The sequence below is a fragment of the Galleria mellonella genome, unplaced genomic scaffold, assembly GCF_026898425.1.
Source record: "Galleria mellonella isolate WM207_F2 unplaced genomic scaffold, CSIRO_AGI_GalMel_v1 utg78, whole genome shotgun sequence".
NCBI classification, from domain to species: Eukaryota; Metazoa; Arthropoda; class Insecta; order Lepidoptera; family Pyralidae; genus Galleria; species Galleria mellonella.
In genome coordinates, this window is record NW_026442151.1 from 1,141,931 (window position 1) to 1,162,453 (window position 20,523).

Below are 20,523 nucleotides of genomic sequence, written 5' to 3' on the forward strand. Positions count from 1 at the left end.
ACCTATTCTAAATAGGTTTTTGTGGGATGAAAATGGATTACCCTGGAATATTATCAATTTAGAATGAAAGATATATCAGTAACAAGTATAAATCGAGAAAGATCGACTTGAGATTTATAATTAAGATATACTAGTTTGAACCCTTCGACTCATACAATGACTTACTAGTATTGTTAAGTAGTATTATGTGAGTATTGTTGATCATCTCAGGCTCACATGTGGTATTGAACTCTCGAGTCTTAATCGCTTTGCATTTTAATATGCTGTCTACGACTACTATCGTACAGCTCGTCACCGATAGGGAGTTCTCTCTCAACCCCTAGAGCCAGGATGGAGCCTATAACCTGGTTTCAGAGATGTTTCCTCTCACGAAGCTCATATTATGGAATGAGCTCCCTGTTAAGGTTTACCAAGAGACTACTGCATGGGGTTCTTCAAAAAAGCTGTAAAGAGGTTTTCAGGCTCGGCAATGTGCGTGTAATACCTCTGGTATTGCAGACGTTTATACTCGTAGGCTACGGTTACCAATTATCATCAAGTGGGCCGTCTACTTGTTTGCTGTGTTATAGTGGTATGCAAAACTAATGGCTAAGATCTTTTAATTACTAACCATCCTCTTCTCCAGTTAGTATAATTACATTTTATAACAGAAAAATATAAAGGCACAATAAAATAAAACGCCAAAATTATTTTATATAGTTGTGGTTTATGTGGGAAAAGTTTGTGCAGGTTGTGTATGAATTACACATACATTAGACAACAGTTTATACAATAGTAAAATCTTATGGTGATATTATAAAAAATAATCTACACACTAATTTTAACAACCCTGTGTAGTTACATAATAATGTTAGCGATGCATAAGCGACAGTCATCAAAAAGTGCTTTACATTGCTGTTAACTTATTAGTGACTAATTATAAATAATTTTAATATTATTGAAACTAAATAAAAAAATAAAATGGAAGACTTGAGTATTTTCATATTTAAAACATATTATTTATATTTTTATTATATATATGAATTCCTTGAAATATGGCTTTTTTTTGTAAAATTATATACTGACAAAAATATTCAGGTATAGTGTATAGTATATTTGCAACACTGTTACACTCATTCCAAATACGACTGTATACTTAACATAACACACTTACAGTATCTATATGAGTATACTAAAAGTTTTAGTAACTTTTTACATAAATTGACAATTTTAACGGCAAATATATCTGTCATTATATGACATTAATGTAGGCTGGCTTGATTTTTTGCTTGTTAATATAAAAGTAACAATTTTTTAAATTTAGAAAATGCTTCTTTGATCTTCTTTTTCTCCAGATGATATCTAACATTTTATCTTTACCAACCAGTATTTGTATATTCGATTTTTTTTCTTACATTTAATTGCTTAATACTTTAACAGTCATAGAGTCACAATATAGCACAAATATTTATATAATTTTAAAATTATTTGTCATAGTCTAAAACATTAAAAAAATGAAGTGTTACTCCAGAATTCTGTGAAGCTTACTCCAGGACACGAGAAAAGCTTTACAAAGATATGTCCGAGTACAGAGGACCTTTTTAAGGTGCCAGGGTCTCCTTGGAAAATAATTTTAAATACGTCACTGATTTGCATTACCAAGTCAAAAGGTTTATTGATTTAGGTCCCGAAAGCTTACTGTAAATAAATATATATGTATAAATCAGATAGAAGTGTAACTTATACGAAGTCATATGTACATAATAAATAATTTGATTTGACGGATTTTAATAAACATATTTTTTTTTTTTTATTTTGTCTGTCGGTATATTTGTTCCGATATAATGCAAAAACTATTGAACCTAATTAAATGCGGTTTCCACAGTTGTGTTCCTGAATCAAGTTTATAGTTTTTTTAATATTTTACATTTAAGTTTATTTTTTTATCTATAAATTGTCTATTTAATTGGTTTATTTACTATTGTAATTCACGCGTATGAATTAGCGGTCAAATTGTTAGTTATTTATACGTTCAAACTTTCTTGTTACTGATATATTACTTACACGTTTATTCACTCACTAATTTATATCGCGAAATACATTAATACCTAGTAAGTTACAAAATTTATATAAATGAAACATTTGAATTATATTTTGTGCGTTAGAGTGCGGGTGTTAGCTAACATTTTGTAAAAAAAAACTGCAAAGTTTGAAATTTTTATAATTGAAATATAATAATCATAAATATTATTTTAAAATAATACATATTATGTTGAATCCATAATTTACGATTTAGTAAACTTTCATCCGCACTCCAAGGCTGCATGCACCATACTATAATGTGCAGAGTATTAGTTATCATTTATACAATAAAATATATTTTATGTAAAAGAGATGTTCACTTTATCGGTCTACCATCAGTTGGTTACAGTTCTAATTACATACAATAAATTCGATACAGTCATAGTTGGAATGGAATCCATGCTAATATCATAAAAAAGAAAGTGAGTTTACTTGTCTTTTGGCATCTTAACGGCTTAAGCAATCGTCTTGCAATTTGGTACACACATAGTGTTTCAGATGCATCTCGTCCATGAGAAAGAAGACGCGGATAAAAATAATTTATAATTTAAACTTTCAAATAAAAATAACATTAGTAAAATTAAAAAGTGGCAAAAAAGTTGGAAATATGTAATAGGTTCGAACTATTTTGTGTAAGCGTGCGATGCAATGTAAATATTTTATCCCTATAGATACCACAACGAGCAATTGGGCTTACTCGAATCAATGAGTCGAGAAAGTCCAATTGCTCGATGTTTATATGTATATTATAATTGACTTGTTTATTATTATTACACATCACCTAGCACTCGGCATTGTTCGTGTATACATTATTTGAAAATAGCTTTATGAATATACTTTGTTTTTTTCTATTTGTTATGTTTCGATTATCTCTTGGAGTATGCAGAAACAATGAAAGGCCACTGGCCTGTTATACAGACCGCCTTCCCATCATAAAAATTTAATTTATTTTTCGTACTAGCTCGCGGGCACTTTCTCTTTTTCAGGATGTCACTTATAATTTAAATTTAATTAATTACTCAAATACAGACTCGAACTGTCTATAATTTTATTTATATATATAAATGTATGATTTTACTAAAATTAATTTAATATAACATATTTAATTTTAAATGAAGATTGCAAAACAATTTTGTAAATAATTGTCACATAAAAAAATATTATCAAAAATATTTCTTACAAATAAAACAAAATTTAATCTGTCCCAACTACAAATTAAGTAAGTATTCCTGTAGCTTATTTCTGCTAACTGAAATTTATTGCGAAATATAAGTAAGCGTTATACACTTATTCCAATTTCAGTATTGTTGTGTTATTTGCAAATGACTTAGTACAAAAGAGCGCTCTAGTAGAAGAACTAATTTAATGATTCGTCCACTTGTTAGTTACGTTTGCGATTCGAATTACTGCGAGAGGAAAAAGAGCGCGTTGCTGACCATTTTACATGCACTGCTTTGGTCAACCGTGGATTATAGCTAAATTTTCGTAATATACGCCACGTTATAATAGCGACTTTATTATAAAAAAAAAAAACATGTATTCTCATCTAAGAATGGTTTTCGGATTATATTTTTAATATTTTATATAATTTATTAATAGCTAATGTAATAGCATGACACTGTTTTATTTCTAAAACTGTAATTTTTTAAAGTTTCTGCTGACAAATCAATTTACATGTAACAAATCAGACTTCTACCGTTAGATTTTTTTTTACGAGGGTTGAGCTTAGTCAACGCGACCAAGCGTGCATCTCGTGCTCGTATTGTTAGTTTAAAGAACTTAAAATTCTTAATTTTATAAAATGAGTATAGGTACACCTTGTATAAATAGAGTAAATATATAGATAAGAAAAAAAAATTAAAGTTAGAACGTTCATTAAATAAGCATTTAGTTATATTATATAAGGAAAAAAATAACAATAATTCGGTTCACCATTATCGAAGCTAAATATAGCTACGACGCGAACAAATAAATAAATTGATTTAAATTAAAAACCTCTAATTAGAAGTTTTTTTTTTATGTTTTTAATAAAATGTGTGCATATTTTATTATTGATTCTATAATCGAATTAGACCGATAAAAGTATATACGCATGTCTTAAGTGATAGCCACTTAGGATATGATAATATATATTTTTATTATAATTATTTTTTTCATTTTTTGTAATATTTAAATGATATAATTTGATTAATTACGTAACGCAATTAATTAATCAAGAATAACACACAGTATATTATTATTACAACAATGCACCTATAAAGGATATTAAAGACTGAGATTCACGTGGCACAATATTTTAAGTTTAGCTCTTAATTTAGATTCTGGCACATATTTCCATATACCTATAGAATTTCATGTTCATTTTTATATTACAGACGAAAATAAAGTAATATTTAAATTTGATTAATGTATATAAAATAAGTTTAAAATACCAATGTCTATAAATTATTTAACAATATCGTCTGTAACACAGTATTAGTGGAATGTTTCAGTCTTAATTAAGTACTACTTTCAGTAGACAATGGTAGCCGAAAAATTAAGTATAAAATCTAAAAATTAAGTATGATCACCAAATGATACATGGAGAATCAGTAACTTTATTTGGATTTCTTATCTTTTTCTGGTTTTTCTTCCTTACCCGAATCTTCTTTTTTCTTAGAAATTAACGTATGTTTGGCTTTCTTAAGTTGTTTTTTCACTTTATCCTTCACTTTGCTTTTCTTGGGTGATGCGATAACTTCTGCCGATTTAATAGATGAGCTATTCGATTCGCTATTCCGTTGTGCTGAAATAAGTAAATCTTTAAATAATTATATTGCATTTTAAACACTAATACTGTAATAGGTAGGAAAGAGCGTTAATGTCAATAGACTGTTTTGCTGAGTCGGTGTTTAGATTATTTTATAGTAGATAAATAATTAAACAATAAATATATTTTAAATAACAAATGTCTACGTTGTGATCACGATACGTGGTCTTGTCGTGATTATGTGGTGTAATCTACATCGAAACTTTGGCAATAAACTAAATATATAAAAGATAATTTACCTACAAAAAATTATTCATTGCGTTAAGTTCCGATAGCGTAATTAAAATATGTATGTGTAAACAACACGAAAGCTTAAAATGAACTAAATATTAGATAATCTAGCATGCATTTATTAAGTAAAATATAACAAATAGACTTCTGAAATATAGGTTTAGTTATTAAATTATAATAAAAATCAGCGAAATACAAGTTATTTGACTAATGTAATGAAAATTGGTCCAAAACAACAAATTGTTAAAACAACAGGGATAGATACACTTTCGAATTATTCATAATAATGCATTTGCTGTGTGGATAACAAGTGATGCCCAAAAATAATTTTAACTAAATAATTTAATAATTGTCTTGTAAATAGTATTAAATCCATGATGGAATATAATATAACTAGAATAAGTTCTAGTTCTGTTGAAAAGTAAATATTTTCAATGATCAACACCAATTAATATTTTTCTCTGCTAACCATCTCTGTGTTCAGTTATCTTAGTTATTACTCATTCACTTCTTTTTTTGCCCAGTTAATCCTCAACTATAAAAATAAATAAAATCATTCACGTCTAAACTTAAACATCATTATCATCCTGCCTTTACCCCAATTATTTGGGATTGGCGTAATATTATAATTTTAGTTATATTACCCTAACAATTAGCCTTTGGATTTACGACCGGCCGCCTGTCTGACGTCATCCCTCCTTAGAAATGCGTTTGATGGTATCCACCACCTACGGTATGGAGGAAAGGATCGAATAAAAGCAGGAGGGCATTGGGAGAGAATAAAGAAAGTTGGTTAAAGAGGAATGAAGGATTTATGGGGAAAAGGAAAAGTTGTATAGCGGTTGCGAAAGGGATATTGGTGAGAAACTGCAGCGGTTCGGAAGGCCGGGATCGCATACCCGTGTGGCCTAAACTCTATGACCGGGCAGATAATTAGAGGAGAACACTCCTGACTAAAGAACGCCCCTGGTTAACGTCTATACTTAATGCTTTCCTTAAAACATTTTTTTTCAATTTTTCATAAACCTAATGAATCTAATATAATTTGAAAACAATTTGTTGATAGAATACCTCTTTTGCTGGCTATCGAAGCAGCGATAGCGAGATCCTCTTGCCGTTCCCGTCGCCGTTCTGCATCAATTTGCTGCACTAATTCATCGCGCATGCGCACTATCTCTACAAGGCGAGAAACTAGTTGTTCCTCACGTGCCTAAAATTCATAATCAACAATGTAATAGAACAAGCGTATTTTTTTGCAATTACTAGAAATATAATATGTCTGTGTTATTAAAAGTATTCGACTAATAATAACAAATGTACATTAGAGAATAGAAAACAATTATAACATAATAGGTAATTTCAAATTATGCGCAGGATTGGTAAGGTGTCGGTGAAGAGTTAACTATGCAGGTAAATTTCAATGCTATCAAAATAAGGAGTGTATGCTTTTTTTTGGTAACGACATATTTACCAACTCAAATCGAATAAGACAACTGCGTGAGTCTAAGAAGGTTGTAAAAAATGAGCCAGTGCTATGTCAGGCTTTTCAGACAGAAAAAAAGGACATTACTATGGTAAAACATGTAAAAAATTGAGGTTGTAAAGTACAGAAGAGTATAGTATGACTCCATACATTCCTGGACCTGTATGATTTTTTTTATACAACTTAGAATGGCAAACAAGCTGGCGGCCCACCTGATGGAAAGTGGTAACCGTCGCCTATAGACATGAGCAGTACCATGGACATAACAGAGTATACTGTTTCGCCGTTTCATGATACCCCCCATGCGTTGCCATTCCTGAGGACTCAGGTGTTATTCCTCTGTACCCTGTAAATTCACGCCATATCCCACCCTTCAAACTGAAACACAGCCATGCAAACACAACTGCTTCACGGTTGAACCACAAATGGGAGAGAGGTCTCCAAGCAAAGGACTTTTGTACAAAGTCTCCCTCTGGTTAAGAGAATACCTATAAATGTGAGCTTTATGAACCATGTACATATTTAATTAATATTTTGTTGAGATCTGTTTTTCATTGTGTTTCTTAAATTGATTTCATCATAATTTTATTCTTCTGTTTTTCTTATTTAGAAGATTCTAAAATTACATTAGCTGTGTGATGTGTGTGCAATGGGTATCATAAGAGGCGACTAAGGGAACCTAATGGTCGAGGCATGGAACGGAGGCCTATGTTCAGCACTGGAAAGTTAACGGCTGACATGATGATGATGAAAATAACATAGGATTTTACATTTGAATACAATGAGTTATATTATTATATATATTATTCCATATATAGATGTTTCAGCTTGTTAAAAATTATCCGTCTCCTTTATCGGTTAGCAGTAGAAGGTTAAAATTGTAATCATTTATTGAAGTCGAGGTCAAAAAGCGTTTTATGCAAGCCCTGTCGATATCCGTTCATCGTGTGTCATCAGCAACAGGGTAATTACCTAGTTGATTGTTTTCAAATTATGAAAATGACATTCAAGCGTATGATAATTACCTTATCAGCATCGATGCGATTAACTGCTGGCCGCGATTGTATTATTCTTATCTCATGTTCAATATCAGCTTGTTCTTGTTCTAATCTTTGCTGCCGCCGGCTGGAAATATTGTTTGTATTTATACACTATTATAAGTAAACACCGCGGCTTCCATCGCAAGAACTCTAAGTTTTTTCCAGATTATGTGAAAAGTTTCAAACATTCATTTTTTGTGAATATTTTTTTATGCAACTTAGAATGGCAAACAAGCTGATGGCCCACTTGATGGAAAGTGGTAACCGTCACCTATAGACATGAGCAGTACCATGGACATAACAGGGTATACTGTTTCGCCCATGATATCCCCATGCGTTGCCATTCCTGAGGACTCAGGTGTTATTCCTCTGTACCCTGTAAATTCACTGCCACATCCCACACTTCAAACCGAAACACAGCCATACAAACATAACTGCTTCACGGTAGAAAAACAAATGGGACAGAGATGCCCAAGCAAACGACTTTTATACAAAGTCTCCCTCTGGTAAGAGGAATAAGAATTGTTGTGGATTCCTATGTTATACTATAGTTAATATGAGGTACTGCAGTGTAAAATTTTAGACACCCAAATTGGTCAATAAGCACCTTGCTGGAAGCTGTTTCACTTATAGTTATGAACAGTCTATAGCTACGTTTATAGATATCATTATGAAGTTAATGGCTCCACTTTGTTGTTACTCCAGATCTTGAAGAATATTTTTTTTATACGACTTAGAATGGCATACGGCCCACCTGATGGAAAGTGGTAACCGGCGCCTATAGACGTGAGCAGTACCATGGACATAACAGTACACACACATACTGTTTCGCCCATGATACCCCCCATGCGTTGCCATTCCTGAGGACTCAGGTGTTATTCCTCTGTACCCTGTAAATTCACGCCATATCCCACCCTTTAAACCGAAACACAGCTATGCAAACACAACTGCTTCACGGTAGAAACACGTGTCAGAGATGTCACTAGTTAAATATACTGATATATTCAGTCTCTAACATTTTTCAGAAACAACTTTTTAACGAATCCAATGTCTAAACAGATTTTAACATTTGTACACAGGTAAACCAAATACTAGATGAAGAAATGCAAAACGTTTTTTGTAATTCATTTGGTTAAAGTTGCGGGTTACGGCTGGCTATTACATAAAGGCTTACATGGTTAAAAAGTGAAGGTTAAGTGGCAATTAAAAATAGAGGTTATTGTATAGGCTTGCATGTTCTATAGTAGTATTCTTAGGGAAAGCTAAGTATTACGATAAGAACTCAAGATGTCTTTCAATACCTCAGAGATTATGGACTTGAGTGGGATGTAAGACGTATTTATCTATATCTATACTTATATTATATAGGGGAAAAATTTGATTTTTTATGTTCCTTTTTAATGAATAAACATAAAATAAAACTACTGATTTTAAAAATTGTTTTACCTGTAGAAAGCTACATTTTTAGTGAATAATAATAATAAGCTATATATTATTTTCAAAGAATTTAGAGATACGAATTTTACAATAATGTAATCCAAAGTATCAAAAATTTGTGAATTAATACTCGTGCAAATCTAGGATGGATCGTTAGTTGAAAATATATTGAGTAAAAGTAATATCTAGACTTTTTTATAGCAAATTTATAATATTCTAAGCATTAACTTCAAGAATAAAGATGATTATCATATTTATTATGTCTGAAATATTTGTAACAACTTACATGTACATCAATTCAGTTTGCTTCCTGAACAAGTCGTTTTTCTCATTGACCAGTTCACACAGTTGTATTACTAAATCTTCCACTTCCTCTTGCGGCACCGAAGATGAGTCGTCGCCTGTCGTAAACAAATTTATTTCTAAGTGGTACTCACAGTGAACTCGTAGTATTAAATAACATAAAAATATCTAATGGTGGTTACAATACTACCTGTATGTGTGTGTAATGAATGCAACCTAGGTTTATTGTATTATGAATGATCAAAAATAATTTGAGTTTTAAGAAATAAAATATCTTAATAATGTGATTACTTATTTTTGACCCAAATCTTCTACGTAATTATACATATTATTTATTATCACTAAGAATTCATTTAAAATGGAATAAAAGAAATACTAAAATAAAAAAGAAATTCTTATACTTAAAGGGCCCATTATGACACTATATCTTTAGATGTCAACTATTTTTTCTATAATTTATGGTTACGTATTGGATAAAAGAAGAAATAAAATTGTTGCAAACAAAATTCATTTTATGTATATACAGACGGTATGAATATAAATGTAATATTAATTAATGTTATAAAAAAATTTGAATGGTTATCATGGTGATATCAGCCGTAGACGGAATAGAATGCAACCAATGATAAAATTTTTAATAATAATATTTAAAGTGATTTATTTTATTTTATTACAATCCAATATAATTTTTTAGATACTTTCTTGTTTATTGTATCTTGTAATTGATCAAATTTGAACTTCTTATAAATTATCTAAGATGCCTAAATAGATTTTAATTTTCTGCGGACATGGAGATTTAATAGAATATTTTTATATATATAACATTTTAGAATACATACATATCTGTCACGTCTGTCTCCCATTAGGATAGGCATAAACAATGGAACGCTAAATGCTTCGATTCAAACAAACCTCTTTCACTTCTTCCACATTCATCAATGTTTTCTTCTTTCAGAATATATAAACTAAAATGCAATAAAGATATCAACAATACAGTAGTAGCAAGGGTTGCCAAAGATGTCAAGAAGACTATACATATCAATTAAGAATGGTAGCCATAAGTAGAAATAGACTAAAAATACGATACATACCTTATTTAAGAAAAAAAAAAAAAAAATTACAGCAGATAAGTTTAGAAATACGAGCGAGATAGAAGTAGTAGGTAATCTTGTAGAAGATTTTTATGCAAGTTTTACTCTAGCGATTTCATAATTGCATTGTTAATTTAAAAAAAAAAATCAAAAATATATTGCAATCTATGACTGTGGCTACAGATTATAAAGATTGTAGCTAAGTAATAGAAGAGAGGTGGGTGAAACGCCTAAAATGAAATAATGTGCAGAAAATGTGTTTACCCTCACACTTATCCCGAATCATTTGCTCGATGAGAACGCCTTGTCGTTCTAGCCCTAGTTGCTGCGTTTCCAGCAAGTCAAGTTGGACTTGTAACTCTTCCGCGGATATCTGCAATTTCACTTCGCGTCGCTCGGGTAGAGGTAGCCCTGGTGCTGGCCCCTTCATCTTACGTCCACCTATACATATAACATATATTGATAATCTTTATTATAAATACTTCACATTAATGGGAATTGATTTTTATGAATAATTATCAATATTCTATCGTTCCATCAGACCCTTTATAGAATAGCCAGTTTTAACTGTTCCAACCTTACACAGTATGTCCTTTGATTCATTTATATATACATATTGTGGGCTTGAAACTATCAGAGCGTCAGACAAATAAAATATTACTAGTTTAAAGAATATTTTTGGTTATTTGATTATAATTATTTTGTTTAGTTCCACTACCATTAGTATATGTGTGTCTGCCAACACTCGAAGATTGACCATTACTATTACTACCAGAAGGTCTACAACCTTCCATATTAGTCATCAATCTCCAACTTCCATTTTGTTGATGTACGGTTATCGACACGTGTTTTACCTCTGAATGAGGCATCATCAGGCAAATTATTAGGTTGCTGCTCGGTGCTTAGTGTTAACAGTGCAGCCATTCGGCTTTGAGCAGAAATTCTAATTAAATAACCAGTGATATGGATTTTCGCAAGAGTTTAAGTTCAGTGAAATAAAGAATATTTATCTTAAATACATACATTCTTCACAATTAACAAAAAATGTCTTTCGAGACAAATATATATTAAAATTAGTTCATAAAAAAAAAAAGTTCTATCCGTTCCTCGACGATTTTGGAATTGTATTAGTGAAATACAATTTTTGTCTACCCAGACAAAACGCTTATCACTGGTCACTATAATACAACTATTAATAATGTAATAATTTTTAATTTTGTAAGATATCCATAAAATCGTTATAGTCTATAATAGCTTATTAAGACTTAGAAGAATTCTCGATAAATTACTTTAACCACACTACTTAAATACTCAATCAAGTTGTATTGTGATTGAAATATTGTTAGCGTGCCATATTAATTTAAGAGACGTCGGTAAGTATGCCGGCTTTCAATTTAGGTTCAAACTTGATGAAATGTGGCCAATTCGAATGTTACATATATTAACTGTCTATAATATTAAGATCTCATGCCAAGTCTCTTACGGATATTACTTATTTATTTCTCATTAAAATTATTTAAGGATGTTGTTATTGCATAATATATTTAATTATTATAACACAGGATATATTAGCTTGAAGATTAAGCGATTGGTGTGATTGTGTGGTACTTATTACCATTCATTAAAAAAATTCTAGGCAAATTAAAGGTAAAAGAAGAAGTTGTACCATAATATATAAATATCATATTATATCGGACTTGACTGTTGTATCGTTTCAATGTAATATCAATTTCAGTGTAATGTAATAATGTAATTCAGTGATAACTCATTCGAACAAGAATTAAGATCCGGGGTCCAAAATCGAAACCCAAAATTAATTTAAATTTACAATTTTATGTTTTAAGAATTTTAAAATTAGTATTTTTGTTTCGTGTTTCAGAGAGAGTGTACATAAAGCCGTCATCCAGTAAGTTAAATCAGAGACCTTTGCGTTTATTTATAGGATAACATCTTAGAAATAATAGTAGTAATGTAGGTTGTAAAGATTTTACAATCAAGATTAAATTTAAACACACTATATTCCGAGAGTATAGATTTTTTGATATCAACAGTTATATGAATTATTAATACCACAATATACCTAAATTCATTTTAAAATACGATATCAAAAGAATGAAAATAATTAATAAACATGATAATAATATTAATGCATGTAGATTAGTAAAAAAGATATGTAGAGGAAAATACATGAAATTTATAAAACATTTTTAGCTGGTTAAGATTATGAATACATATTATAAAATACAAAAATTATTCATTATAAAACATACACAACTATGTAATAGTTGTATGAATGAATGAATGAAAATTTATTTCAATAAACCATAACATTTACATATACTTAGATTATAAGTAATAACAACATAAAAATAAATAAATAAAATACAGAAAAAAAGTTTACATTTATATATAAACAGTAGTAGAAATCAGTCAGTGTTATGGTAAAGAAAAAGGATGCTAATTCAGCTTAAAGTTCCTGCAAAAGCAGAAACGCTGATTTTCAATTAGCACCTCATCACCTAGCCCGGTCTATCAAGATCATGAATAAGTAACACAACACACAAACATTCGCATAACAATAGGTAAAAAACAAAAATATCAGTAAACAAAGAAAAACAAGAACAAGAAAGTTGTGATATTTTATCATGAATAATTTAATTTTTATCTAGGCCATTATTAAAAATATGCAGAAATGTATACATGACAAAAATATTGCATACTGTATTAAATATTAACCGAGTAATAATCGTTGCCGAGAACAATATCGTGAGACTCTTTATGTTGTAGATAATTTATATTTTTGATTTTAACCTGGGATAACGTTCATCTGTAGGTATACAAAATTTTGTTCAATTCTATTCAGCCATTTGAGTAACAAAGTAGTGGGAAATAGCTAGGATATTAAAAATAAATAGTATATACTGTTTACTAGTCTATTACACATTTATTAAACAATATTGCGAAACGTCATTTGGGACTTAACATGTTATAACAAAACATATCAGTCTGCAATATAAATTAATCAAATAGATTGCAGTGACATTATCAGACTATTCATTAATTAAATATATTTATGAGGTCATCATCAAGTATGAGCTTGGTCTGCATTACAGATGTCAAGTTAATAAATTATGGTAATAATCGACGATCAGGTTGACCTAGCGGATTATAATAATAGTGGATAATGATTACAGTGATTGAACACATTAGATACATAGAGTCACATACAATGAAAATTTGTACAAATGGCGAGATTAATGCCATACATATATGTATTAGACAAAAAATACATATATAATAAATAATACCCTTTAATAAATATTAATAGACTAATAAAATAGTAAGGTTATGCTAAAATTTTTAGGATAATATTCTTAAAAAAATAGGCAGAGAAAGTTTAATGTATATATCTTTTCTATTATTCGTTTTCATAGCTTTGAATGAAAATGAGTGGTGGGAAAAATATTGTATGAATATGGTAGCCATACCATCAGATATGTTGCGAATGCTCGAAGTATCGACACCTGTTTCCATCGAGCCTCCGCATCCTGATACTGTAGAGAGACTATCTGGTGGAGTGGGCGCTAGACGTTTTTTCTTCATCATTGGCGTAGAATGACCGATGGATTTCTAAAGTTAAAGAAGTAAAGTTATTCAATGTATGAAATATGTCTATGCTGGCTGTAGACTTGCCTTGGGCAACGTTATAATATAGGTGTGATGAGTGTTATATTTACTTAAGTCTATAAAGCCTCTGACTACTCCATTTGTAATTATAGTCGTGATTATATATTATATTGATTATATTTTATTAATGTTTAAAGAAAAACATGTCAATAACGGGTATTGGTTTGTTTCTATAACAAGCATTATTAATTTTATTAAATTTTTAAATAGTTAATCGAAAACTAAACATCCCTCAACAAATCCTAGGATATAGTAAAAGGCTACTAAGAGAACATAATACAATATACCGATGCAAGTAAAGGTAAACTCGGAATAAAATACTATAACTAAGTTGCTGGGCCAATATAGTGAAAGATGGCTATGTGTGCCATGATAATGATCTGTTTAGACAATGTTGGTTGGCGACGTATACATAATTTTTTTTAATAAATGCTATACGTAGTAACATATATAAAAATCAAAACTTAGTATATGTAAACAGGTATAAACAAATGCAAGATTCTGTATGATTACGTTACACAATAATGCATGTAGAAAGAGACTTACTTGATCAGAGTGCACAGTAGAGTTATAAGAGCTAAGTGATGAGATGCTCGCTACGTCGTCCATTGATGTTGAAGGATGTTCTGTGGGAGTAGCAGGTTCCACGACCGTTACAACTGGAGGAGGTGGGGCTTTTGCTTTCTTGCGTCGTGGAACGCTTGCGGGTAAATTCGGCGTGCTCGTTGCCATCACGGACTTATACATGTTAGACCTAAACAGTTAATAATAACGTATATGTATTCCACTATCTTAACGTTAAAATATAACAGGATTAGTCGTGATATTATAGAGGTATTGATTTCTAGCTTTCGCCTGCCACTTCGTATAGATTTCGATAGTAGATAACCACTTCTAGATGGTGTATGAAGATAAAATACACACTACATTTTAAGTTAGACCTTATATAAAGGTCCATCACATATTTTCTTTAAATATCTCCTATATATACATAATTTTATAACGTAATTTATATACATATATGTATATCTATGAAATAAATTCTTTTCCATACATATCATTTGGATCAACCCAGTCTCGGATCTGTGAAGATTTTGGAGGTGACCGAGTAAAATAAGGTGTTATTATTCTTTTCTATCCTCAGCTTCTTTAGACAAGTAGCTTATGACTTTATCGATAGATATGTTTTCGCACTCATCAGCAAAAAGCAAATCGACAGACGTTGTCTTGTTATATCTCATCCATATATTAGCGAAAACATACCTATCGATACTATCATTTACCACTTTTAGGAGAGCAGAATGTTATAACAGAAAATATGCTTGGAGAATCTTAATATTACTACCATTAATTATGCTGACCTATTATCACATGTTTCTTCTTCATCTGATGATGGCTCTTCTCCATCGGACCAGAAAGGATTTACGGCTATTAGACGCCTTCTGTAAAAATATGATACTATCAACATTTCTGCATGTTCTAAATAAAATTGTTATTGATTTTTACCAGCAGATGTATAAATATCCGAATATAGAACCTAAGCTTCATTCATTATTATATATCTAAGTTTCATAAAAAAATTCAGACAGGTGGTCGCTAGATACATTTACACACATATGACATTTTATACTGATGAATTTTTTATACATTCTTCACAGTAAGAACTAATGCCCCCTGATTTGCGTCAGGTCAGTTCGGTACTATTCTTTGTGTTTGAAATGGTAATCATTGTGCTGTTGCAAAATACCTATCATGTATGACATAATAATGTAAATTGTTAAATGCTAAAACATATACATAAAGTAAAAAACAAGTATGATAAAATCAGTGTCTTATTTTAGCCATCATATAGCTGAATATTTAATAATAGAATAATAAACATAGTAATTGTTATGCTATTATTAAATGTCATGATTATAATATCTGTTCGCTATATCATTATCAACAATTAATAATGTGATAAGTAAAATTATTAAATAAAACAGAGTTAAACATACACAGGCGTAGTTTGATTGTTCTGAACTTTTAGGGGCGGTTGTATTGGTGGTACGTCGTCATCTTCTTCGTCGGTGCTACCAAAAGGGTTTGTGCTTATCTTTTTTGGTAGCTCCTTAGACTTAGACTCTTCATTCTGAAAAATACATTGCAAATAGCCACTTACTTTGTTATCTTAAAACTGTTAAAATTTTAATATTTGTATAATTACTTTAAACTGATATTTTATAAAATCAATGTTTCAAAACATTGATCTTATAGTATATCAGCTACTAATTAATTAGAATTAGTTATATTGATTTTGTAACACATTACATATGTTACTTGTGTCTATTTTTTAGTAGAATATGTATAAGTGACAAAACTATTACCAAACAATTGAAGAACAATTAATAGATTAGAATTTCATTATTTCGATTACACAATGCCATTCAAGGTATGTGTAAACTGATGATTTGCAATTTGAATTTGATGGTTTGACTGCATGATTTACTACTATATCATTGCAGTTTCAGTTAATATGGATTGAGCTACCTTTTTCATACTAAGTGTATTTAATTAATGGCACTAATTACCTCATCTTCATCATCTGAAAATGGGTTTAAATGTTTTGGATATGTTTTATCTTGGTTTGGCTTTTTTATTACATCATTTTCAGTCGATTTTGTTTTTTCAGGAGTATGTTGCTGCTTTTTTCGCCTGGGAGGAACACTAATAGCAACATCTTCATTCTTTTCTGTTAGTTCTGATGTTGGTAAGGGAATATGCTCATCTAAGACATAAGATGGTGTGTTATGACTTTTTGCTATTCTAATATCATCAGTTATATTACTTTCTTCTTTAAGTAAATCATTAGGTTTATCACTCATTTCTTTTTGAACATTTTCATCTTTCTTAGTTATATTACTAGAGCAGTCTTCCTTGTTTTGCCTTGTTTCTTCCAATTCTACATTATGTAAATCTTTGTCTTTATTGTTATCTAATGTGACACTTGACAATTGTGTTTGTAGGAAATTAAATTTATTAATATCACTTCTGTAAACTTTTTCAGGTTTTATGTCTAATAATTCTTCAGTTTTAGGACTTAATTGTTTTTTCTCTATTGTTGAGTCTAGTTCAGTGTTTGTGTAAACAGGTTTTAGATCATAATTATCTGTTACACTGCTAGTATTAATACTGGAAGTACTTAATTCTTTAACATTAATATTTACATTGTCTTTTATAGAAAGGTTTGATAAATTTTCTTCCATGTTTGTTTCTTTTTCAGCATTCTTCTCAAACATACTTATTTTCTCTAAAATATTTCATAAAAAAAAAAACAATAATTTGGTTTCATCATAGTTAATGTATAATGATCCTATTCATTATACTTTTACATACTTCCACACACATGCCTCATCTCTCCTTATATGCATAAACACACAGACACAAACATACATAAACACACAAACAAATTACATTATATTTTGATAAATAAATATAATATCAATATTGAAATAAAATAATAATATTACTGTTAGTAGATTAATTAACTTCATAATTTATTAATGAACACTAATAATGGTAAAATAAATAATTAGTAAGTGCTTGTATTAACAGAACCTACAATCTAAGAATTCCAGTATCTTTAAATATTAATACCTATTATAAATATTTACAGATACATATTATGTATCATCTTGTATTACTGTCACAAAGTGAGGATTGATTGCAAGACAATTTGGAAGACATTGAAAGCTGTTATACAATGCTTTACCAGATTGGCATGACAACAACAAAGTAAACAATCTATTTTTAGTTGTTTTTTATTTATCTTGTTTTGCAGTATATTATTTATTATTGTAGTACCTATGAGTAAATCATATAACAGAAAGTAAAATAATTGTTTTAACACATTATTAACATATAAGAAATCATTCACATTCATTTTGATGATAGTTCAAATAGAAAAGAAAGTAACATTCTCACATTAAGCTAAGACAATTTATATTTTGTAAACAGTAGAAAAATATGAAGGAAAACTTACCTAATACTGACTGGGGTCTAGGTCTATGTTTTATAACATTTGTTTCTTCTTTCTTAATTTCTGTGGATTTTTCTGGCATGGCTTCACTAAATGCCAACATACCCATTTGATCATGATCATTATTATTTAAGAATTTTGATAATTTTTTTTCATTCTTACAACTATCACAAGAAAATTCAGATCCATCAATTAACTCAAAATTTTTTGGGTTAAGATGTCCAGAACACTTAGAACAACGAAAACATCTTCTATGGTAAAGTTTGTGAGATACAAGTAGACGTTGAGCTAAGTAGACAGGTAGACCACATGCTGCACATTTGTCATGCCCTGATTTTCCAAACTTTATTGGTGCCTAGAAATTGTATTGTAAAGTAAGAAGATAACATATACAGTACAGAAATGTGTGCCAAGGCAACTGCAAACAAGCCACAAGAGAACTTAGACAGATTAAGAAACAAAAAAAAAATACTAACAGCAGACTGAGTTGTAGATGGTAATGATACTTTTTGGTCACTTTCAGCTGATTTGTTGTTGACTGAAAACACAAATATAAGTCCATTTAAACACGCACACACACACACACACACACACATATATATATATATAACTACATTATTGTATACTATACATATAAATATGTATAGTATACAATAATGTACTAATTAAATGTAATTATACACATAAAAAAAAATAAACTTAATGTATTGTTGTGTAACTAGTAAAATCAATATAGATTAAGGTTTACCTGTATGACCTAAACGTTGATAAAATTGAGATAAATAAGTTAATATTGAGAGTCTGTCGGGTACTTCATTATTCACCATATCTTCAGGGTCCAATAATGATGGAATGCCCAAATGCTTTTCAGCAATGCTATAGGCAAGTTGATTATTTTCATATATATCTTCGGGTTTCAACTTTGACACATCTCTGAAATATGGTAAAAAATAGGTATGTATATTTTTTTATTTTTAACATGAATATTACTTATGACTTACATCACTTACATTAAATCTGGTCTGAAGTGATGGACTAAGGCACAAAAAGCAATGCCATTTCTCCATGATGTAGTCATGTTATCTATTTGTACATTGGGGCAATCCTTTACAAGACGTTTGCACCATAATTCGAGAGCTTTAGTACCTTTTCTTTCAGACATTTTAGGATTTTATTATACAAACTGATGAAAGTTTTTAACACTCTGCATCTTTTACAGTATTGTATGACTCACACAAAAGTTTAAAATTATACTTTAGTTTATCCGATCATGTTGTATTTGCTGATGTATCTACTATGTTTAAAAATAGTTAAAAGGAGTATTTAAAAAAAAATGTTCAATAAGTATATAGAAAATAACTTTTATATTGGTAAAATAAAACTTTTTTAGTTCACTTAGTTGGCATTTGGCAATTTGACAATTCTTTCGCTGTCATTTTTAAAATGACAGAAAGTAATGGTGTTACCATTATAAATGATTGTGAAGATATATGTAGGGGTAACCTATATTAATTATTACTCATATACTACACAATTCTAGAAGAACTAAAATTCATTGTTTATAAATCATCATCATCAGTCCTTATTTTGTTTACTTATTTCATTGTAGGTAGTTATCATCTTAGTATCATATCATCTTAGTTTCTAACGGGTCTAAGTTGGTAGTCACCTATATGACTAAGAAGATAGGTTATTATTATCGGGCTCGAGATTTACTTATTAATATCGTACCCCTTATCTCATCTGCACTTAAATTATTTTTTTATTCATGATAGATTGTATATGAAGTAGGCATGGGTACTATTTGTCTTATTTTGATGTCTAATATTGTTTCTCTCAAAGTTTCTGTAGGCTTTGATAGTAGAAATAAGGTCATCGCCCATTTCGATATCGTTCGTACCGTAGGTAAATAGGTATAATTTTTTTTTCATAGACCTAGTAAATTTTTTTTATATTAAGAGAAATTGGTATTTTGCATTAAAACTTTATTACTTCTAGACAATGAATTTTAGTTTCGTAGGAAAACGCAAACTGTTTACTTAGCTGAAAATTGCACTTTATTTCCCTTCTAATCTAAGTAAATAGTAATCTGTATAGTATCTTATTACAGGAATTCAAAAAGAAATATACAGGAATTCATATGTGTTCCGGTAGGACCGTTTGAATTTATTTTATTTATAATAGGGAAGACCTCCCCATTGTAGATAAAATAAACCGATACGATATAGACTACTGTTGACTTTTGTACTTAAGTGGGGATATTGCCTTTTATTGTAGCAGGTTATTAAAAATGGATTTTTATACTTATATTGCACATATTATTTTCCAAACTTTTACCACTTTATAGTTTAAATAAATAACAG

General features: G+C 29.8%; 2 protein-coding genes across 4 annotated transcripts in view; one reads left to right on the top strand and one right to left on the bottom strand.

Moving 5' to 3' along the window:
- Positions 1–393: 393 nt before the first annotated feature.
- LOC113517550 (MICAL-like protein 1) lies at positions 394–20,383 on the bottom strand. 2 transcript variants are annotated; one of them, XM_026902252.3, is made up of 14 exons: positions 19,171–20,383; positions 18,909–19,093; positions 18,637–18,698; positions 18,164–18,515; positions 16,713–17,431; positions 16,140–16,273; positions 15,504–15,584; positions 14,689–14,896; positions 13,944–14,085; positions 10,726–10,896; positions 9,348–9,462; positions 7,610–7,709; positions 6,173–6,311; positions 394–4,846 (listed from the first exon to the last, which is right to left on the bottom strand). In XM_026902252.3, the coding sequence occupies exons 1-14, from the start codon at positions 19,320–19,322 to the stop codon at positions 4,659–4,661; spliced, it is 2,748 nt and encodes a 915-aa protein (XP_026758053.1). In that variant the 5' UTR covers positions 19,323–20,383; the 3' UTR covers positions 394–4,658. The 2 variants fall into 2 exon arrangements, with proteins under 2 accessions (XP_026758053.1, XP_026758052.1); XM_026902251.3 differs by having other exon boundaries at positions 395–4,846; positions 10,720–10,896.
- The window catches only part of LOC113517587 (G-protein coupled receptor 143-like), a 32,238-nt gene continuing 27,872 nt past the window's right edge, over positions 16,158–20,523 (top strand). Inside the window, exons 1-2 of one of the 2 annotated variants that reach the window (XM_052901574.1) lie at positions 16,158–16,225; positions 16,814–16,891. In XM_052901574.1, the coding sequence (XP_052757534.1) occupies positions 16,886–16,891 (6 nt within the window). In that variant the 5' untranslated portion in view covers positions 16,158–16,225; positions 16,814–16,885. Of the gene's footprint in view, positions 16,226–16,806; positions 16,892–20,523 lie in introns of those variants that run through there. The other variant, XM_052901575.1, reaches the window with a different exon arrangement.

What these genes read in the sequence shown, in the direction of transcription:
- LOC113517550 (XM_026902251.3), bottom strand. Translation starts at nt 19,322, where the DNA reads ATGTCTGAAAGAAAAGGTACTAAAGCTCTCGAATTATGGTGCAAACGT. An exon ending in GAAGAAACATGTGATAATAG is followed by an intron (nt 14,897 to 15,503) that starts GTCAGCATAATT and finishes TTAACTGTTTAG; the next exon opens with GTCTAACATGTATAAGTCCG. An exon ending in CTACTGTGCACTCTGATCAA is followed by an intron (nt 14,086 to 14,688) that starts GTAAGTCTCTTT and finishes CTTTAACTTTAG; the next exon opens with AAATCCATCGGTCATTCTAC.